At 38.0% G+C, this 23,383-nt stretch overlaps 3 protein-coding genes across 4 annotated transcripts in view; all 3 read right to left on the reverse strand.

Annotated features, from left to right (window-relative positions):
• Positions 1 to 430: 430 nt before the first annotated feature.
• LOC116306892 (D-glutamate cyclase, mitochondrial) lies at positions 431 to 6,138 on the reverse strand. The gene is made up of 5 exons (XM_031717023.2): positions 5,844 to 6,138; positions 3,995 to 4,479; positions 2,552 to 3,259; positions 2,139 to 2,443; positions 431 to 1,903 (listed from the first exon to the last, which is right to left on the reverse strand). The coding sequence occupies exons 1-5, from the start codon at positions 6,101 to 6,103 to the stop codon at positions 1,733 to 1,735; spliced, it is 1,929 nt and encodes a 642-aa protein (XP_031572883.1). The 5' UTR covers positions 6,104 to 6,138; the 3' UTR covers positions 431 to 1,732.
• Positions 6,139 to 6,956: 818 nt separating this feature from the next.
• On the reverse strand, positions 6,957 to 18,162 carry LOC116306890 (D-glutamate cyclase, mitochondrial-like). The gene is made up of 6 exons (XM_089024160.1): positions 18,054 to 18,162; positions 12,506 to 12,853; positions 10,837 to 11,321; positions 8,726 to 9,436; positions 8,262 to 8,566; positions 6,957 to 8,056 (listed from the first exon to the last, which is right to left on the reverse strand). The coding sequence occupies exons 2-6, from the start codon at positions 12,787 to 12,789 to the stop codon at positions 7,916 to 7,918; spliced, it is 1,926 nt and encodes a 641-aa protein (XP_088880286.1). The 5' UTR covers positions 12,790 to 12,853; positions 18,054 to 18,162; the 3' UTR covers positions 6,957 to 7,915.
• Positions 18,163 to 19,936: 1,774 nt separating this feature from the next.
• LOC116306894 (uncharacterized) overlaps positions 19,937 to 23,383 on the reverse strand; it is a 42,373-nt gene continuing 38,926 nt past the window's right edge. For both annotated transcript variants that reach the window (XM_031717026.2, XM_031717025.2), the window contains one exon: positions 19,937 to 23,291. In XM_031717026.2, coding sequence (XP_031572886.1) covers positions 21,195 to 23,291 — 2,097 coding nt within the window. In that variant the 3' untranslated portion in view covers positions 19,937 to 21,194. The remainder of the gene's footprint in view (positions 23,292 to 23,383) is intronic.

Genomic DNA, 23,383 nt, shown 5'->3' on the forward strand with positions numbered 1-23,383 from the left:
ATGAAGGCAGCCATGACACTTTTGCAGTGTTTTCTTCGCGCTAAAAAGTCCATTCTGTCAAGAAAACTAATCTCTTTTTTCATCATATTAGTTGACCAGAAGATGAACTAGTCGTATCTTGTTTTAAAATGTTTAAAGCACTAGTAAATTAGGTAAAAATATTAGATTAAATACGTAAACAATGCAGTATTCTTGCTCACCTGGCTATGCACTCGTGTTCAGTCAAGCATTTCGGCGCGTGCGCATGCAAAATTCCCTCCTGTTAGCTTTCATAAGTTATAGGTTGGGGAGGGAGGGGTGGGGGGTTGGATATTTAGAGAGGCCATAAATGGAATACCAGTAGACCTAATAAATATTTGCGTACTTTCGATACATGGTAATAATCTTTATACGTCGGTAAGATTAAAAAAGAAAAAAGTAAATTCAATACCAAAGTTCTACTTTCTTTTATTTTTGGCCATTTTGTTTGTCCCATCCCAATCGCCGAACCTGCTTTTCTGATTTATAACTAGCAGTATTTTGTACTAAATAGCATTGATAAAACAATAGATACTGTCATTTTGTAATATTTCGTACAAAATCAATTTAGACTGTTAGTCAAATTCAGTGCAGCACTCTAGTAAAGAATATGTAGCATTTTCCTGGAGAAATAGAAAACACGCGCGCGTGCTGTGTGCTGTCATAAAGCACGCGGGGGTTGGCAGAACACGAGAAGTATTAGGAGAACCACGACGCGTAGCGGAGTGCTTCTGGACACTTCTCGAGTGTTCTGCCAATCCCAAGTGCTTTATGACTGCACATAGCACAACAAGCGAGTTTTTTATTTCTTTTATAAAATACAATTTACAATAATAGATAGGAATGAAGCAACGGAAAGTGCGCGCGCGTGCAATGTGCTTTCATAAAACACGCGCTCCAAGCCAATCAGAACGCGACATTCATAACAGTTATTTCATAAATATTCTTATAAGACGTCAAGTAGTAAAAACAGGATAACCAAGAAATTAAAAGGGTGTAAAAAGCACTAGGGTGTGTCTATCCCAGGCATATATATAAGAGGAGTGCTTTGGTATTGTTTTTTTCCATTGCTGAGCATTGCCGAGCGAAAATTGACGCGCGAGACTGAGGATGGTGTTAAAAGAACGAAACTCACCTACTTTTACCCCAGCTTTTACGCGGCCATAACGAACATAACCACAGGAAGCCCAAGCAATGTACTTGTGACATAACCAATGTAACCCAAAACCACCTCCTAATAAAGCCAAACACTCGTTGACCACAAGCAAATAGCCATCTGAATCAGAATCTTTACCAATATTGTCGTTGAAATTAGCCTTGTTAATTACTCTATAAATAGCATTGACCATAAAGAAGTCTTACACAATTTATTCAAGGAAAATGGTAAAGTTACTCTTCACACATTTTACTTGGTAAAGGAACATAAAGACTACTACCATCCAGGTTTAATCTCTACGTCAATCGATCCCGAGAGCCTGCTTATTGGTTGTTATATGAAAAGCTTTTTTATGGGAAACGACCTTAGTTCGTTATTGTACGACTTCGGACTTTGGTCCTGTGACTTGCATAGATGATTGAGAAAGTAGGCATATATATATATATAAGGTTACAATGTGGAATATTATAACAGGTTACAAAAATATTACACTAACCATCAATTATTAAGTTATTACTGTAACTCATTTTTAAAAATTACATATTTTTGTTTCTGGTGTCAACGTTGTGGAACTTCGAAACCATTCAAATTGTTATTCATTGACAAAATTGTCTTCAGCTTGTTGGCGTGGATGTCATCAAAATCCAAGCCATCAACAGACATGACAGGCTTGAGTCGCAGGCCATCACAAACACCACGAGACACCAACCACTCGAGAACCTTTCTCTCCTGCATGACAATAAAATACGAACTTGTTAAAAAAAAATAAACGAACGAACAAACAAATAAACGGACGGACGGACGGAAGGACGGACGGACGAACGAACGAACGAACGACCAACCCAACCGAGCGACCACCCAGCAACCTTCCAAGTAAGCGAGAACCAGAAACCTTCGAATAACCCACCCATTTTCACCCACCATGCAACAATAAGACAGGGAAAAATTGTTTTCTATTAGTCACCTGATCAACCGTGTTTAGTACTTCTTCTTCACATCTTTCCTGGTGTTCACCAATGCCATGTCTGACGTATCGCGAATGAATGAGACAGTTTTGTAAGATGAATACAGCCATGGCAAGAGCCCAACCACCCCAGTTAGAAACACCAGCAGTAATCAAATGGTTAACAGGTACATTACATGCGATCTCTTGACCATTCTTGATGTGCTGAATTGTCTTATGCTTGACATTGCCCATTCCTATTTCATTGCCACCATCGCCAATTCCTATCGTAGCGACCGCTGCCTTGCTTCCTTGGTAACGAGCAGCTATAAAAGAAAAACAAAATATCTATTACTATTTCTTGTACAACCTCAATTAATCTTATGCAAGCATAGCTAGAAAGTCGAGCACAGTTTATGCGCTTTTAATTGTACCTTGTAGGAAGAGTTCATCTACAGAGGTCTTTCTACAACATTCTGTAATATCATTGTTGTTCATGGTCTTGTAGGTCCCTTTATCTGTTCTACCAGCAGCCTCAATTGACACCAGAACATCAAACCTTGGTTTGTTTTCTACACCTGATGGGTAAAGGAATTTCTTTGCTGCTTCCTCAATCGATTCACCTTTACCTGGAGTGAACTGCTCAACTTCAACTACATCCTGTAATATTCCTATCTCAACACAATGTAAAACAAAATCACTCATTAACTTTCCGTTGTAATGGCTTGACACTAAAGTGACTTTCTTGCCAAGAGCTTGGAATGCTTTAGCCATTGATAATGCACCAGGAGGCCCATCAGTCTCGTCTGGAGGATCATGACCTACATTGATTGGGAATCCAGTTACTATAGCAACAGATGAAGCGTGCGACACCCTTAAGGCTGCTTTAACCAGTTGGCCAACAGTGTGAAGATGCTCAACACCTCTTTTTCCAGGGTCATCTTGGATGAGGCTTTCAATATGATTGATTTGTTGGAGGGCATTGGTTCCAAGCACAGATGCATAGAACGGATTATCTTGTAGAGTAATGACCTTGGGCTGCTCATTGCCATGTGGCGGAGGCTTGTTTTTAAAATACTCCTCAGTGGAGATATCACAAAAAAACATGCGGCCAGGAAAATGGGAGAAGCAAATTTCTGGTTCTAAAAGTGAGAGAAGAAAAAAAAATTAGTTGTCAGGTTTCGTTATATTTTAATCACCTTTTTTTTCCAGTGCCATAACCTTTGCTGAAAATTGAAAATCTGTTCTGTTTTGACATAAGAAGTACCCACACATCTTTAAAAATGGTATAACAGTGTAACATAAACTGCTGTGTTAAATTTAATTAAATGGAAATTTAAGTAAATGCTGTACCGTTTTTATTATTGAAGCCTATAAAATGACAGGAAATAGAAAAGGACAGAAATTATCAGAGTTGGAAATTGTATGTTTTCAATATTCAATTAAAAAACCATGCTTGTTTTACAAGGGTTTAATTAATAGCCAGTGGCTAACAAGCCTGTGGCCCTCGCTACATGAGCTAATTGGACTTTTGGGAGTTGACTTTTGAGGAGGGAAGAAAGCCAGAGAACCAAGAGAAAAAACCTCAACACACAGGAGAGAACCAACTACATGTAGAAGCTCTACTCACACACAACATTGAGCCCTGCGAGACTCAATTCACTTCCTCATGCCTTCCTTTATTGGCACAATAGTGCAAGTACATCAAAATGTAGATTGACACAAAAATACATGTAGTAGAATAGTATACTTCATAAGACGATTGGCGCTCCATATTGAGGGCCACAGGTTTATTAGTGTAGTACACTATTAGTGCCACCCTCATTAAATAAAGTTGTTATTATTATTATTATTATATATAGACATTCTCAACTTACTAGAAGATTTTATTGCTTTAGATGTTGTGACACCACAAGCCCAAAACACTGGAACATGGCCCTCATCAATATGTGTAGAATCACCCATGTCCTGTTTTAAGACATCTGCAATACCAATCTTTGATGGATCCCCAATATGTATTGGTGCTCCATGAACTGCATCATATCTTGCTGTGATGGCTACAGCCTTTTCAATAAGATCTTTTTTAATGGGTCTCATAGATACGACCATGCCAGGGCAGCTAAACCTTCCAACTGGAATACATGGGATATTCGTAACATACATGGAAACTGCTTTCTTTTCCTCTGCATTTTGTACAGGAATACCAGCTTGAATTAAAGCATCTTCAAAGGAAAAGCTGCATCCAATGTAAAATGTAACCATGTCTTGCCATGGGTATTCTGTCAGTTGCCATGCATCGGATATATGTTCAGCACCAGATTCCTTGTCATATCGATAAACTATGTATTTGGTGAGGTCGGTTCTTTAATAGAAATTTTGGTAGGACAGAAAAATAATTTATTATGGTATATTTTTTTGTACACTTTCCATTCTCAGGAGTTGACATTAACCAATTTCTTAATGAGTTTGAGCAATCTTAAAATTATCAAGACTAAGGGTCTGTTATCTGCCATAGCTGTAGGCCAGTACTAACTGCATCTATCTGTAACTAATTTTTATTTTGCAATCAAATGTGTACATATTTAATACTGTACTTAAAGTGCCTATCACCCTTCTGACAATATTCACAGTATTGGTTCTACATGGGGTAAGATGTGGAAAAGCCCGAAAAAATTTCATAGTTTGAGTGTGGCGTCTTGAAGTTATAAAGGTTTTTCCATGCCATAAGCTAATGTTGTGACGTATGAGGAGTAATAATTTAATATGCAAAACCTTACTGGCACAGATAAATTAAAATTGAAATACGTCATTGTTTTGCCCATTTTTCTTATAGAAATTATTGCAAGCTATTTTCCACATAGAAGCCGGTGTTTTGAATTACAAGGAACAACAAATAACCATAAATGCCTCCTCATATGTCACCGCATTAGCATATGGCATGGAAAAACCTTCATAACTATGAGAAGCTGCACTCAAACTATGAATTTTTTTCAGGTTATTCGACATCTTACCCCATGTAGAATCAATACTGTAAATATTGTCAGAAGGGTGATAGGCACTTTAAAACACCTAGATAACTGACATATTTCCCAAGTTCAGTTTTAATGTTGAATAAAACTACAGTACAGTGTAAGTGTATACAGCTCATAATTAAACAGTAAGCTTAATTATATTCATATAAACTAAACATTTATTTTTAAGTAAAGTTTTGAAAGCTCTATTTATTGAGTTCGAGGCCAATGCTGATCCCAGACCCACGGGAGAATCAATATTAACGAATGTTGATAAGTTTTGGCACAACTCACTGAGGACAAAACAATGAATTTCTGGGAATATTCTGCAAGGGGATCGACACAAAAACTGAATTTGGGATAAAACTGTGGATATAATAACTGTATGTTTTGAGCTGTGCTGTTTGGGCGTCTAGCGCGTTAAACATTTTAAATATTAATGAGATCATTGAAAAAATATAATGACTCGAAAGACCATACTAAAGCTAGTAAAAGTGGAGAGTCTGAAGGAAATTATTCAAATAGAACCCGAGTCCGGCAATGACCAAAGATTGTCTTGAATTATTATCAGAGACGTCACGCTACGTTACTACCTAACCGCAACCGCTAGATCTGCCGAACTCACCACAATCATAATTTAATAACTCTATTTCTGCTAGCAAAGCAGCAGCCATTTGGCCTCTTGCTCATAGGTGGTCCTTTTAGTATCTCTTACCTGATATCAGAATCTTTTGCAAACACTGAGGCGTTCAGTTGTCCAGCTTTACTCTGATACAACACTGGGCAAGGAGCATTGTTCAATCGACAGAATTCACTAAAATCATCAGCTAAATACGAGGGGAGAATAGCTATATTAGTTTGAAGATAGCCAGCACAGTAGCCTGATGTTGGAGCTCCAGCTAAAGATTGGTTTTCACGAAACTGACTCCTTGCTTTCTGTGGAGTCCACTTGGCCTCGTCATCTTTATCCGCCATTGTTGTTCGAAGGTTGATCCGAACGATCGATCACCGATGCTTTCCAACCACAGGAGGCCCAAGCATTATATTTGCGCAAATTCACGAAGCGTTTTAAAAGTGGTATGGACTGAAATGACACCATCATAATAATAAGTGATAGATTGTGGCAATTCTACTTTCTTGTAAAATCCTGAATTTAGAATCTAAAAATCACAATAAATCCAGCTTTTACAATTCTTTTCTTTCTTACAACGTCAATAATCCTATCCTTTTCATAAAGTTTAAAAATAAATTCAAATGATTAATTCAAAAGTTGTTGGGTCCTTCTTGCTCGATTCAGGATAGCTATATTTTGCAACATCTCGTGATGGTAGCCATTTTAGATATTATGGGCGCCGGCATGTGATAATGCAAAACTTCTATTCCTGGGTGGGGGAAAGAGGGGGGGCTTGGGGAAAAGTAGGTGGAGCAACTGAATTTTACCCCTACGTTCCCGAGGATGTTGAACGTTCACCTACAGTACTTCATGGTAACCAATTTCCAATCATTTGAAGATTTGCAAAATTAGGCCCAAGTCATCATCGAATTCATGTTTCTACGACATACGACACGTTCAATAACATTCGTAAACGGATAATCGAGAGCAAAAAGTGTAGCAGATATTCGTAATAATATAATGTCGTTTTCTGGAGAGGATCATTGACCTGTGGCGTCGAAGGGATTTTGGAGGCCAGGAATGGATTACAAAAGATTTCTTGGCCATTGAACAAAAGTGGTGTCGAGCTGAAATCACCAACCTTGTTATTTGAAATTACTAGTGGTGGATTTTTTTTGTATGTCCTTAAATATGACATCAACACAGGAGCAAGACTTGTTCAAATTTATTTATTTTTAACTACATATTTTTTCGTCCTATGCATTGACAGTAAATCCCGTCGGTACATGCCACAAATATATTGCTTGGGCTGCATGTGTGCTTTGTTCAAGGAAGACAGGGTCACGGGTCTCTCTTGGTTCAAAGATGAGCAGGGGTTTATATTACATGAAATAAATACCTCAAATGGTCGAAGTGTTGTCTAAGTGCAGTCATAGGAAATAGGAGTCAGGATAGCGTTGTGGTGAAACGCTCGCCCCTCACCGCTGCGGTATCGATTCGATTGTTAGCAGTGTTGGTTGCTTTACTTTCTGTCTTCGAGCCTTTTTCCGCTTTTTCCTCTCTCCTCTCAAACACCAACCCCTACTAATTCTAGAGCTGTGCTCCGTTGTCATATACACGCACTTTATAGCGGCTACAAGAGGCGCCTTCACATTGCTTTCAGTTCAACCCCGTTCAGTTGTGCCACTGCTGTGCTCGCTGATGAGGGGGTGAACTATTAGCGATAAACTCAGTTTCCGATTTTGTTTCAATTAAAAGTACCTTTGTCGTTGTCATTGTTAATCATCGTTATGTATAATAGCAACAATGCAACAACAATGATGATGATGATGATATTTAACCAACAGGGGCCTCACATCCTACTATAGGGTTTTATATAATATATATTTTATTATATAATATAATAAATCCGGTGCGCTCATTTACGTCTTATGCTGCTATATTCACCTACAGGTGATTATATATAACTCGCGTACGCGCTCGCTCGTTTGTCGATTTGTATCACTTGCAGAGATAAATCACATTTCAAAAGACAAAAGAACTCTATCTCCGCTATTTATCAAATTCACTTGTGTTAAAAATACTAAAACACAATACAAACTCGCTGGCTGCATAATTCATCAAGAGCGCACAACACGACGCCAGGAAAGTACAACTTGTGCAATTGGTATTTCTTACTGAAGTGTGGCCAGTAGAGTCTTCAGCTTGTTGGCGTGGATGTCATCAAAATCCAAGCCATCAACAGACATGACAGGCTTGAGTCGTATACCATCACAAACACCACGAGACACCAACCACTCGAGAACCTTTCTCTCCTGCATGACAATCAAATATGAAGTTACGTTGTTGAAATGGGTGGTGGTAAATGGAATAAATGAAAGATTCATACAAACGGTCCAGCCCGCCACCGACCCAGCCAAGTAAGGGAGAACCAGAAACCTTCAAATAACTCACCCATGTACATGCAACCATATGACCCAACCCACCCCAGACCGGCAAAAATTGTTTTCTTTTAGTCACCTGATCAACCGTGTTTAGTACTTCTTCTTGACATCTTTCCTGGAGTTCACCAATGCCATGTCTAACGTATCGCGAATGAATGAGACAGTTTTGTAAGATGAATACAGCCATGGCAAGAGCCCAACCGCCCCAGTTAGAAACACCAGCAGTAATCAAATGGTTAACAGGTACATTACATGCGATCTCTTGACCATTCTTAATGTGCTGGATTGTTTTGTGTTTGACATTGCCCATTCCTATTTCATTGCCACCATCGCCAATTCCTATCGTAGCGACAGCTGCCTTGCTTCCTTGGTAACGAGCAGCTATGGAACAAAAACAAAATATTTATTACTATTTCTTGTACAACCTTAATTAATCTTATGCAAACATAGCTAGAAAGTCAAGCACAGTTTATGCGCTTTGCGAATGAAAGAAAAGGCCGACAAAAACTCTATTAAATAAAATTATTAAATTAATTGTACCTTGTAGGAAGAGTTCATCTACAGAGGTCTTTCTACAACATTCTGTAATATCATTGTTGTTCATGGTCTTGTAGGTTCCTTTATCTGTTCTACCAGCAGCTTCAATTGACACCAGAACATCAAACCTTGGTTTGTTTTCTACACCAGATGGGTAAAGGAATTTCTTTGCTGCTTCCTCAATTGATTCAACTTTACCTGGAGTGAACTGCTCAACTTCAACTACATCCTGTAATATTCCTATCTCAACACAATGTAAAACAAAGTCATTCATTAACTTTCCATTGTAATGGCTTGACACTAAAGTGACTTTCTTGCCAAGAGCTTGGAATGCTTTAGCCATTGATAATGCACCAGGAGGCCCATCAGTCTCGTCTGGAGGATCATGACCTACATTGATTGGGAATCCAGTTACTATAGCAACAGATGAAGCATGCGACACCCTTAAGGCTGCTTTAACCAGTTGACCAGCAGTGTGAAGATGCTCAATACCTCTTTTTCCAGGGTCATCTTGGACGAGGCTTTCAATATGATTGATTTGTTGGAAGGCATTGGTTCCAAGGACAGATGCATAGAACGGATTATCTTGTAGAGTAATGACCTTGGGCTGCTCATCGCCATGTGGTGGAGGCTTGTTTTTAAAATACTCCTCGGTAGTGATATCACAAATAAAAAGAGCGCCAGGCACAGAATGAGAGAAACATTGATCAGGTTCTGGAAATTTAATGACAAAGAACTTTAAGTGGTTATTCAAATATACAATAATTTTCTCAAAATAAACTCGACGCCTTGTGACTCAAAGTCGTGACTTTGATAAAAAGTTTTCAAGGATCATGTTGTCGTGGGCCTAGATGCAATACCTATTTCCAAGATTCCTGACCAAGTTTTAACCCTAGCTGGCCTGGTACGGGTGATTTTGCCCACGCTGATTTTAATGCTCATTGACTTTTCGATCACATAGCGAATAGTCACCAACCTCTTGACGTTTCCTGAATGTCATCTGGGAATCTTTAATTTTTAATATCGTATGCAATTTGACTATTTACGTTTCCCAGGTAAACAATTAACCGTCTTTTAAGTGTTATATTTTCAATGTCGTGTTAAAGTGTTTTTTTTTTGTGTGTGTGTGAAATAAATCATCAAGTTGTGTCAGAAATGTCCACGGACTTCTGGTTGTGCAAATTATGTCATAACCGGCTGGACACGTCATTAACATGGAATTATGGAATAAGTTTGAAATATGTTAATTTTGACACAGCATCTTTTTACATCTCCATCATAGACCATCATTATTAATTAATATCATTGATACTATAAATCATCGATGTAAAGCTGTGAAAAGAATTTGTTTGTTATGTACTTCGAACCTAAATAGATTCGTGATTAGTACAGGAAATCGTGTTCCAAATTACCGCTGTGTTACTTGATTACAGACTCATTTGCTCAGGCTTAGCCTCGATTTTGCGAAGAATATTCCCGTTTTCCAGTCAAGGTCCGTCAAATTTCAAAGTGCTCGTGTTGTTGAAGTTGTACATTCTTTACTTTACCGTTGGTATTTACGAGCAATTAGACACTGATTCGAGGATTAGCCTGAGCAAATGAGTCTGTAATCAAGAAACACAGCGGTAATTTGGAACTCGAAAAGGGTCCATTCGGAATATATAGGTACGAGTGATGTTTTGAAAATTTTCAAAATTGGACGATCCTTTAAGCAAGTCCAATTTGAGAACTTTCAAAACATTGCGAGTATCTATAAATTCCGAATTGTACGAGAAGATTGTGCGATAAAACACTCAACAAAATCGATAAACTTAATCAGACTCTACAGAGTACAATTTGGGATTTAATTGTACTCCTCTTGTCCAATCAGAATCGAGTAACTTTGTTAAGTGTATTATAATGGGCCTAATAGGGCCGGAGGTCCTGCAAGGTTCACGAAGAAAAAATTCCATGTCTAATAGGGTTAATCCTCTTTTACAAAGTAATGGAGGAAGCCGACCGAGTGAATCATAGTAATGCTGACCATCGGTAGTGGATTATTAGAGGACACCATGCGTGCACGTCTAATAGTCAAATCAATAAATGATGTTCCATTCTAAACATTATCTACTAACTTTCTGATTTTACTGCTAGTGTTCCTGAGTGACCGCAAGCCCAAAACAATGGAATTTGTCCATCATCAAAATGCGAGGGGTCTCCAAATTCCGGTTGGAGAATGTCTGCAATACCAATCTTTGATGGATCCCCAATATGTATTGGTGCTCCATGAACTGCATCATATCTTGCTGTGATGGCTACAGCCTTTTCAATAAGATCTTTTTTAATGGGTCTCATAGATACGACCATACCAGGGCAGCTGAACCTTCCAGCAGGCATGCATTCTATATTTGTTATAAACATGGAACAATCTTTTCCTTCTTCCACATTTCGTATTGGGACACCATTCTTTAGCAAAGCGTCTTGAAAAGAAAAACTGCATCCGGTGTAGAAAGTAACCATGTCATGCCAAGGGTATTCGATCAGTTGACAAGTTTCATATACGTGGTTAGCACCCATCTCTTTATTGTGCTTTACGACTTCGTATCTTGTTAGCGCCTTTCTGCAACGACCATCAAAAATTCAAAATTATTCATGTAGGACAAGTTTTTTAAAGCTTTTGTTTTAGTGAGGTTGCTTAAAGCAAAGGTACAATCCGGAAGAAAGGACCAAATTTGGTACAGAGCTCCCTTATGTCATTCAAAAACAAATTCAGAAGGGGTGCCAGTGATTTCCGTATCAGGGGGTAAATTTTCGTTGGAGAGGGAGGGGTGGGTCATATGTGCATGTCTTCCATAGCATTCTTTGTTATTACCCTTCAGAATTACAACTGAAAATACCCCCTGATAGCAGATTTCGTGCACCCCTTATAAATATGATCTACAGGGCCTAAGTTAACTCTGAGCCAAATTTCATGCTTTGTCTCTAACAATATTGTCAAAAACTGACCTTAAGCCACCTCACTATTTGTCGCTACTAAGCTATAAAACAAATTGAACACTGATTCCACAACTAAAAATAAAAAGGGGGTGTCAGCAAGTATTTTAAGAAAACCAAATAACGAAAAAAATCATAAGGCCACCATTATTCGAGACACAGAAACCTAAATTATACACGTAGTCTCTTATATGCCACGCCAGGACCGGTTGTATGAAGGTTGGATTCCGCTATCCGATGGTTAAATCTTATCCAGTGGATAAATTTATTGGATATCACCATCACTTCGGAAATTCCAAAGGAAAAAACCTATATATGTATTTGGTTTTTTTTTTCGTTGTTTTATTAAGAGCAGAGCTTAGCAGAGCAGAGCAGAGCAGAGCAGAGCAGAGCAGAGCAGAGCAGAGCAGAGCAGAGCAGAGCAGAGCAGAGCAGAGCAGAGCAGAGCAGAGCAGAGCAGAGCAGAGCAGAGCAGAGCAGAGCAGAGCAGAGCAGAGCAGAGCAGAGCAGAGCAGAGCAGAGCAGAGCAGAGCAGAGCAGAGCAGAGCAGAGCAGAGCAGAGCAGAGCAGAGCAGAGCAGAGCAGAGCAGAGCAGAGCAGAGCAGAGCAGAGCAGAGCAGAGCAGAGCAGATTAGAGCAAAAACAAAACATGGAGTTTCGTGTGGGCGTTTTACTCTCTTGAAGCTCGATCAAAACGTGTGTGGTTTCTGTTAATTCAGTGTTTTGTTGTTGTTTTCTTGCGGCGTGCTCGTGAGCTAAAATTGAACGTTCAAAAGTGGGCACTCTGTATACTTAACAGCTCTTGACTACCTTATGTCTGAACCTTTGGGGGTTAATGGAGGTGCACCAACTTCACCAATCTTGCTGCGATACAGCAGTGGACAAGGAGCGCTGTTCAACCGACAGAATTCAGTAAAATCATCTGCTAACAACGAGGGAACAATAGTTACATTTGTTTGAAGATAACCACTACAGAAGCCTGATGAAGAGTTCGTGAGTTGCATTGATAGGTTGTCACTGAACTGTCTCCTTGCTTCTTCAGGAGTCCAATTTAAAGTAGATGAATGGTTGCCACTTTCCCCATCTGGCATCATGGTCAAAAGGCTGATTTGTTGGCGAATTTACAGTCTAGTTCCAGGTTTTCTTCAATTCTATAAGCTGTGAAAACATTAGCCAATGATTATATGTTACATATGCATAATGTGCAATTTGTTCTGAAATCAAACGACTGATTTCAGACCAAAAATGCACGACACGAAGTTCAATTACCACTTACATGATTATATCTATTTTGAAATCTCCTTCAATAATTATAAATTTAACATTTAGTTTTGATATAAAAGTTAAACAAAAACTGTCTTTCACCCGGAAAATGCCCATCAATCTTTTTCTCGTACTCTTTAGGGGCTATTTTTTTCTGTGATGTGATTGGTAGAATGATATGTTTTCTGCGACTTACTAGACAGTGCGATTTAAAACTCAAAATGGTCTGATTCGTGATCAAACCGCATTGCTGTGAGCCCATCAGATCACAGAAATCACCAGTGTTCTATCAAAATAGATACAATTTGGGGCATTCCGCGTTGCGGACATTACATTCATAGACATTTATTGAAGCTATTTTAAAGCCGCCATTTTTTAGTCGAAGAAAGCTGTTGTGTTTGACGTTATGCAAAGAGTACCTTAGGACGTCCTCTTTAATTAAATAAGTAATTAAAAAAATATAATTTTCTTTCTTTAAGGCTGTTAAATATATTTTTTTTAAAGGATGTTGCGGACCTTACAGAAAAAAACAACCAAATTGTTGAGACATCTTTTTAAAAGATCAATTCCTGTGAATATGAAGTTTCAAGAGAACATTAATAACAGAGGGAAACTTCTTAGTGGCGCGTGCCATGTAAATTCCCGGTTGGGCTAATTTTAGTAATTTTTAGGACGCAGTTTAAATTTCGCCTTACCCTACTCCCGTACGTCATTAACTTGTGCGCGCTAGTGCTCTTCCCGTTTCGTTTTTAGTGATCAAAACAATAAACAGAAAGAGTGCATGTGCGCAAGTTGATGACGCAAGGGAGTAGGGTAAGGCGAAATTTAAACTGCATCCGGTTACTAAAAATAGCCCAACTGGGAATCTACATTAAGCGGCCACAATAGGAAGTTTCCCTCTTATTATGCTCTCTTGGTTGCTTAAAGTAAGCAAATATATTTTCTAACATTGTTAGGGATTATAATTGTTTACCTATGTGAAATTTTTTTTTCCAAAGATTATTACTTACAATGTGTTGCAGACATTACAATCTGGATTGTTGCCTTAAAATTCAAGTTTTAAGTTGATTTATTGTAGTAATGAAGAAGATGCTATATAGTAATATCCAAAGACATCAGTTATTTTAGATTACAGTGAGTTTCTTTGTGTTTGTCAAAGTTTATTATTGATTTAGATATGTCACAGTTTAACCACAGGAAGCCCAACCAATAAATTTATAATATGACAATAAATGAACTTTTTGTATAAAAAATACATATACTGATTGAAAAAAAATTGGAAAGCTAATTCTGGTATACATGTTCTCTCTTTTCCAACAAAAAATCTTCTTATTTTAAAGGAATTCGGCCTTTTTTGTGGGTTTTTTTACTTTCCCAGCGTAAAATACATTTAATGTACTGGTATGTTATTGGTCTCTTATATTATGTTAGTTACATTTAATTGTTATTATTCATGTAAATTTAAATACTCTAGATTAATTTTTTAAACATTTGCACTTTTGTTTCACTTCGACAGTTTTTACATAAGACTTTGATATGAATTTTAAACAGTTCCACGTATATTGTGCATAATGTACAAAAGAAGATCATTTTCTTGATATTTTTTTTTACTAAAGCAAGATTAACTTACCAGGCAGTAAAACCCTTAATAAATGTGTTTTGAACAAAAAATATACAATTGTTTTGTGATATAGTGTGTTTTCTTATTTTTATGTTTGTGTAATGTCTGCAACTGTAATGTCCACAACACATTTTCCTAGGTTTTGCAAAGTTTTTCGAAAAAACTAATTTGACTAAAATGTTGGTCTTGACAAGCAAAAAGAGCATTATGACTGTCATTACAACTGTCATTCATGTAAGAGTAGGGGATTGTCTCCCAGTTCAACAGCCTATCCCAATCTGGAGGAATAACACTAATGTACTAACAAATCACTCATGATTGTAAGCTGCACAGCTGCTAATAGTGCCCTAATATGCAGCCCATAAAATCCTCCACTGGTCATGAATGTAAAGCACATTGAGACGTTGTATAAATGCTCTATATAAGAACCTCCCATTATTATTATCATTATTATTATTATTATCATTATTATTATTATTATATAGCTTCTCATTAATCTCATATAGGTAACTGTCCAATTATTTTCTTAATTGGACAGGTCTTGCTGATATGGGATTAATTAGGCAGCTATATAACTAATAGGTAATGGGATTTCATGCTCCCCAATCAAGAAATAATTAGACTCGAAACATTCCTCTGACTGCCAAATTGGACTCAGCCTACGGCCTCATCCAATTTTGGAAGTCCTCGGAATTTTCCTCGTCCAATTATTTCTTAATTGGACAGCATGAAGTCCTATTACATATGCTTATAGTACACTCAACAAAATTACTCGACTCTGATTGGTCGAGAGGATTACAATCATAGCGTTAATTGTACTCCGTAGGAGTACCGAATTAAGTCGCTATGGAAACACGGCCAAAACAATGTCAAAACCATTATTTTCTATCATTTTGTACTTAAAAAACATATAAATAAAATTTTAAAGCCGTAAGAACTAATCTTTTTTATGCATTTCAGTTGCGCAATGGACTGAAAATCGGAAAAAAGATGAACGGCGTCGCTCCGCATTTTTTACACTGAAATTTTGTTGAGTGAACTATAAACAAAAAATCACACGATCTTCATGTACAATTTGGAATTAATAGACACTCGTAATGTTTTGAAAGAACTTTCAAAACATTACTCATGTCTATTAATTTCCAAATTGTACTCGAGATCGTGTGATTTCCTATACTTATTATTTCGTATGGAAAATTAAAAATAAACCGGAAAATTAAAAATAAACCGGGAAATTAAAAAATAAGGTCTATTTGTGTTGGGATCATGTAATACATGCAAAACATATTTGGCAGTTTACAAGTCTGCTATTTGTGGATGAAAATTGGATTTGAAAGAGTCTATTGAGATTTAAGACCTTATGGGTCTATCTATGCATTATTGCCATAGTATTGAAGTAGTTTTAGTCTTTCTGTTCCTGAAATTCAAATGGTGCGGTTCAAATATCTCAATTTTTGACTTTTAAGTAGTCTTATAGAAAATGCTTCCCCTGGATTATATACAATTAGGTGTGGTCAATATTAGAGCAACCTAGTATTTATTAAATGGTTCAGAGTTCCTGTATTTCATTTCCAAAACATTTGAGGAAAAATGAGGGATTTTAATTTTTTAAATTTTACATGCTTCATGTGAAATTGCCCATTGCCCTCATAGATACAATACGTGCCTGAGACACAATATCATATACAAAAGTGTCTGTGTTTACATATACACAAGTGTCTGTGTGTCTATGTGAGACATATCTGTCCATATACAAGTGTTTACTGTGTATATGTTATTATAGTGCATATATATAACAAGAGTCTATGTGTATATGGGTATGTGTGTATATCAGGAGTTCCTAGCTGAGACACATATTTTTCCATATACGATTGTCTATGTGTCTAATACACAAGTGTCCAATGTGTATATGGTGTATATCAGAGGTACTTGAGACATGTATACATGCAGGACTAATAGAGTGTTTTCACGTGGCATCACAAGCAGCCACATTGGTGTACCAAAACAACATTTTCTGTCCTATGGGAATTGAACTCTATTTTTATGCAAATACTATGCAGAAAGTTTCTATTGTTTGGTACACCAATATGACTGCCTTCTCACATGAGTGAAAATGCTCTATATAATAATTAATAATTTAATATGTCTATTTGACATGTAGACTCTTCCACAGACTCTCGCTTGTCTGTTCCGTCTCCACGCTTAGAGACTGTAACAGTACATGTAACAGTACAGGACTTATGGGTCCCAAAAACTTGGACTCGGCGTGCTTTGGGAACCAGTCTCTCTCGTTTCAATATTTTCAAGATGACGGCGAAAGCGAGAGAGACTGTGTGCGAGTATTTTGGTTCCCAAAGCACGCCGGGTCCAAGTTTTTGGGACCCATAAGTCCTTTCGGTCATTGTACTGTTACAGTCTCTAAGCGTGGAGACGGAACGGACGAGCGAGAGACTGTGGAAGAGTCTATTTGCCATGTTCCATTGGAAGATGCTCACATGCGCATTACGAACATCATATTACTAATTTATGATATGTTATAAATATAAAAATATAACATAATCAAAAAAATGATAGTCAAATTTCTGAAAATAATAATAATAATAATAAACAAATAAAGAAATAAATGAATGAATGAATGAATGGATGGATAAATGAATGGATGAATGGATGAATGGAAGGATAAATGAATGGATGAATGAATAATGCCCACCTATCGATTCTCTCCAATTTTTCTTTGACAGCTCCCCCCCCCCCCCCCCCCCCCCCACCATGGGGTCCTTTTAAAAGTTCCCTCTGTAGTTAATATGGATGGTCTAACCACAGGCAACCCAAGCTCACTACATTTATAAGAGAATGTATGGGGATTTGGAATATGCCGTATTTTATTTGGAAAAACGTGAATAAAGGTGTGTCGACTTAACTGTTGTGTGGATTTGTTTATTTTGAACTCCTGTATACAGTTTCAGCTAGTTTTGAAAGGTATTTAATTAAGAAAAAAATATTAACATTTAGAAATATAAATAATGACTTGTTGTTCTAGTGTTCTTATTCTCGGTCTTTCAAGTAGCAGTTCTGTGGATGATCTTAAGTTATATCTAGATGCAGCCTTAGGCTTAATGAGTTCAAAAATATATTCCGGTGAAAGTCGATTTATACCCTTGTAAGTGATTCTGTATTTAATGGGTAGCCAGCGTAGCGTATACAGAAGTAATGTGATCAAATCGACTGATATGTCTCGCTGTAGCATTCTGCACTCGTTGGAGTTTGCATAAATGATTGGCCGGCAGCGTGAGTGAAAACGCTCTATATACACATGTATAGAGATGTATCCATGGGGCTGGGATATAATTTACTGAGAAAGAGCCCAAAGTATAGTATTTGGGAAATTTAATCAGTAATATATAAAATCTATCCTTATAGAATGTTTGACATAAGCAGTATGTACTTTTAGAGATTGGTACAAAATATACTCACAAATTACAGCTTGTATCGACTAAGAACTCGCTGGAAGACCTTGATAACATGCAGTCAAAAGTACTAAAGACGCGAACAACTCTACCGAAAATATGTGTTACGACATTAGGCTCAAATAAATACAAACTATCAGCGGTACGCCCTATTGGGCACAGGAAGCCCAAGCACTACAGGCATTAATAGTTGGCTGGGAAAGGTGCCTATGGTATATGGTAGAGCTTGTTAAACCGGAGAGAATTTTTCCGTGGCGGGGAATTTTATTAGTGTATTATAATATAGATATTATAGACCGCGAAATGGCTAGCGCGGGATGAGGCTGATGTAGGGAAACTTTTGAAGACTGATAAAATAAGCTTCTAGGATCCGATTTCTGAGGTTACTGCTATTTTCATAAACATGCGAACTCGCTAGGTGCGAGCTGCATGCTGACATTTGGTTTTTCGCTTCTGTCAATCAAAACTAATCAGTCGGTACCTTTTATATTTTTGACTGGTGGCAACGAAAAACCAAACTTCAGCGTGAAGCTCGCGATCGCGGCAACAGAGTTCGCATGTTTATAAAAATAGCAGTTAGGTGAAAACCTTCCAAGCAAATCAAGACTAAAAGTCCAAGTAAAGGCAGCGAATGAAAAGCTTGTTATAGAAGGACAGCTGTTTTTAATCGTCCCCAACACTATTAGACAGGTTACTCAGAAGTTCTATGCTATGAGCATTGGCCCGTCCCGTTCTCGTTGGCACCTGGCAAAATAGCAGCTTGAGGAAGACCCTAAGAGTACCTTAGCAGCTCTTATTGAAGCCAAAGTGAACGTTTCCCCACAGATGACTCCAAACATTCCCACAAGACACTATTTCGTCTCATCGATGGCATGGCTTTAGTTGAAGTATTGAAATTAGCGGGCAGTAGTGCAGTTTGCCGAACTTGCACCCAAATACTGATTGGAATTCACCCCGGCTCTCAAACTTGATGCATCACTGGCCTAGGGGCGCTCCTGATAAGGATAACCTATCCACCAGTCACATTTCATATTAAATCTCATGAGTTAGTTCCATACTTTTATTTATTTATTTAAAAAAATATAAAGATCCAAGGTATTAGCCGGTGGGGGTTCATTTGCACCCAATGAACCCCCCCTAAATCCGCCACAGGATTCTGAGTGAGAACTATCATTCTCATGATGATCATCAATATAGTTGAAGAACCAAATAGTATAATATATTGTTTGAATCAGAAAGTAACGGTTTAATTTTTTATTTTTACATTGAGATGTGAGGGCATAGACATGATCTTTTGGTTTGCCAAGCGACTAGCCTTCTTTCCATGCAAGATGTGAAACTGATACAACGTGATACGGTAATGAGCTTTTCCCCCTAAGGCTTATCCTATGACGATAACAAGCAGATAAAGAAAGTAAAAGTCAACAAAAAAGGAATAAATATTCATTTTGCGAGCTTGGGCTTAAAAAACAACACAGAGAACACACACTTTACTATTCCTCCATATTTTAGAGATCACGTAACCAGTCACGTGATAATTTTTAGCGCTTACATATATAGCAGTTGTACATTTTAATTGAAGGTTAACTTTGGTGGCCGATTTCATTCGTATTCACGAAGAAATAGCATTATCAACTGTGTGGAAGCGCGTAGGTTTTTGTTTAGACCGAAACGTCTGTTTAAAAATTGTAAATTTCACAAGTCATAGATATGTATTCTTCGATTGCACGTTACGTCATCGCGGCCATGTTGGTGCTTTTTAACAAAAGATTTTTCATTACCATCCATTGTTAACGGCACCAAAATGGCCGCCATGTTTTTGTCCTTTGACTCCTTGGGAAAGCTTGCAACCCATCAATAATGTAAGTCATAAAACGACGAGGAACGAACTAAAATATTAACAAAATGTTTATTTGGCTGATAATCACTTGCTAATCAGGTATTCTACGACTTTTTACAACCAAGTGATAATAATTACGTGTTCATTATGTATACATGATTGATTGCAGGAATACAAACTTTATGAGATTTCCATGTTGGAAGAAATGTAAGATAAGTCGTTCATTCAAAAAATATATCAAATGGATGGATTACTTAAAAATCTCTGAAGTAGAAAACAGTGTTGAACTATACAAAAGTCGGAACTTGAAAAATTGCAGCTGCAATTAAGAAAGTAGATTGCTAAACGTGTGGATTACAAAATGATGCAGTTCTGTTGATGTCTTGGGATGCAACCTTCTAGTTTTACAATAACTATAAAGTATATTTAAACCATGCATTAATCTTTTTAATAATTTTACTATTAAACCCAATTAAAAAAATACTAGAACACAAAACTAATGGCTATAAGCTATTAAGCATTAACGTATCACACGCATTGATTGGCAACTATCTTGCATAACGTACATTTAATATATCTTAAGATTTGAATATAAAACCTTGCTATTTAAACTCAATTGTCTAGCGATCCCATTTGCCATAATTCACAACGACTTAACTTAACTACATATTACTACACAAAGCCCATAATATAATATCACACACGATAATAACAGCGCCAAAGTTTTTCAATAGGAGATGGAGTGCATACCAAATATCCGTGAAAAAGTTAACAACATTGTACAAACGAGTGCAAAGTTTTGTAAATCTACTCTCGTGGGTCTACTGAGCTTACTAAGCAACTCAAGACTTATCTTTTTAGGTTAGCTTATTTTTTTAAGTTTAGATCCTATTAGAATTTAGTTTGTTTAAATAGTTGTCTATTAGTTTTTTGATCGTACTTGTAAACAGCGCTTTGAGCACAAGGAAAGGCGCTTTATAAATAATAAATTTATTATTATTATTATTATTATTATTATTATTTTGTGCAAATTTGTACAATTTCATACGAAGTTTTTCACGGACATATAGTATGCACTCTATTAGAGTTAAACTCTATTGCCTTTAACCAACTGACGGGTTAGTTTCTAAACATCTCATTGTATTGACGCAGATGGCAATCACTCTACAATACCTGTCATTACTTAGTTTTGCACTCTAATTGTAGATTGACCCAAGCGTTTTGACGTTTTATTCCAGCGACAACTAATAAATATCTTTTACTGTGATTGTCTTAAATTAGCAATAAATAAGTGTGTGCAGTGTATTATCATACACATCCATATTCTAACCACTGATGAGTTGTGCCCTTACGATCTCGCTGCTGCGATGCCCGCGAACTATTCCTGGAATTCGAACGTTCTTCAGATTGATTGTCGTCCCGTTGAGTTTGTGAGTTTGGGCTCGAGGCGCCTTGACGCTCTCGCCTTGAATGCGAGTTGTCAGTCCCAGATGATATTTTTGACCATCTGTCGTCTTCATCATCGTCGTTGCGAATAGGACTTCCTTGCACCGGCAGATTGGATAAAGTTGAAGACTTTGGTATTTGCTCAGGTTTTTGTTGTTCAAATGAGGTAACCCTAGCTCGGACTACGTTGTTAGCTCCAGATGCAACATCTGACGATCTAGTTTCACTGGAAGGCAACGGTTCTTCAGTTAACGACTTCTGGCGAACCATTACAGCAGCAAAACAGGATTCACCCTTGTCGGCTTTTGTCGGCTCTTTCCGTGTCTTGAGAGGTGATGACTCATCCATACTCCTCGATCGCGCATTATGTCTGGGGATGCTATTCATTCTTCTCAGAGGTGATTCTTGAAGTGATTCGTTTTGTCGGATGTAACTAGCCACTTTTACAGTACTGCTACTGTTATCACTTGGCGAGACAACATTGTTTGGAGAAGCTATAGAACTGGCCGGACTTAACGGTACAGCACTTACAACAGACTCGGTTGCATCAATAAGAACTTCTGACTCACTGTCCACGGATGAATCAAAATTTTTTGCATTTGGAGAATCTTTGGTATGAGGCATTCGTTCGTTTCTACGGGTTGTTGTTTGTAATGGAGAATGTCTCGGAGCTTGCTCTCTGCTTTCCAAGCTGGCGGTTTTCTTCTCTCTAAGACTTTCCCTTTTGCTACCTCTTGTTACAGCAGTTTGCTCTTCCCTGGAAACTCCTGATCTGCTGTGGAAGCTAGCGCTTCTATTAAGAGCATATGGAGACCTTGCAGAAGGATGCTCTGGTTGGAAGTCTGTCTCTGGTCCTCGTGGGTAGGGGGGTGGTCGTCGTTCAGCAGTGCTTGATCGTTTGGAATGTGGAGAACTGTCTTCTCTTTTCTCCGCATCAAGACCTGAAGCTGGACGTCTATGGTATGGAGGTGGGGGTCCTCTTTCGGCAATACTGGATCGTTTACTTTTGGAAGCACTTTCATCTTTTGCGTCCCTCGGATATGGAGGTGGTGTTCTTTCTACAATACTTGAACGCATTGACGAGACAGACATGTTGTCTATTCTTTCCATTTCCTGATCACTTTCGTGACCTGATATTGCACTTGAAAAGCTTGAGCGTCGTGATCGTGGAGGCGTGGAAGGGTCTCTAACAGAATCTTGAGAGTATTGTGGAGATCTGTCATTGACGGACGAAGACATTGGACTAGCTCGCATTCTTCGAGGGACGACAGGAGACTTATTAGTTGGGGGGCTGCTACTACGTGACGAAATTCCTTTCTTAGATGTTTTTGGAGAGCTGTAGGGGCTACTGTTTTGTTGTGGGATTACCCTAAATGCATTTATTGGAGAAGAAGGAGGAGTGATTCTTGCGTGTCCACGAGAGCTTCGGTTAGGTGTTGACTCAACTGCACTACCAGAAGAAAGAGTATCATTGCTGCCACGAAAACCACCAATTTTGTTCAAATTGTCAAGGCTCTTGGGTCTGTTGAGTCTTCCTGGGTTGAAATTATCAGCAAATATCTCTGATCGAACTTGACGAGCTCTGAAAGCAGATACATCCGACACTTTCCGCTGTTGAACCATCTCGATTTCACGTGTACTCATCATGGCAGAAGTGCTAGCGACAGCAGGATAGTTGGGTTGGTTTCTACCTTTCCTCATAACTACTTCAGACTTGGGACCTAAATTTGGACTGAAGGCACTTTTTGATGCCGTACCCCTGCTAGAGTCACCAGATGTGGAGCTTTCTCTTGAAGCAATGCTGGACTCGTCATAGCGCCGACCTGGTGTCCCATGTAACGAAGATAAGCTGTCATCTGGGTGTTCTGAACCACTTAGAATGCTTGTATCCACATCATCGCTGTACTCAACCTTCAACAGTTGCACAGGGTTCTTTGATTTGTTTGACTCGTCTTTTTTCTGAGGAGCAAGTAAGCAAGTTACGTCAATTTACATGTGACTAAGACTTATTTCTCGGGACATTATTTTACAGATACTTTCCTTGATTCACT

This window comes from Actinia tenebrosa, unplaced genomic scaffold (assembly GCF_029948245.1).
Source record: "Actinia tenebrosa isolate PJP-AT-01 unplaced genomic scaffold, QUT_ActTen_1.0 PGA_scaffold8__29_contigs__length_14323225, whole genome shotgun sequence".
Classification (NCBI taxonomy): Eukaryota; Metazoa; Cnidaria; class Anthozoa; order Actiniaria; family Actiniidae; genus Actinia; species Actinia tenebrosa.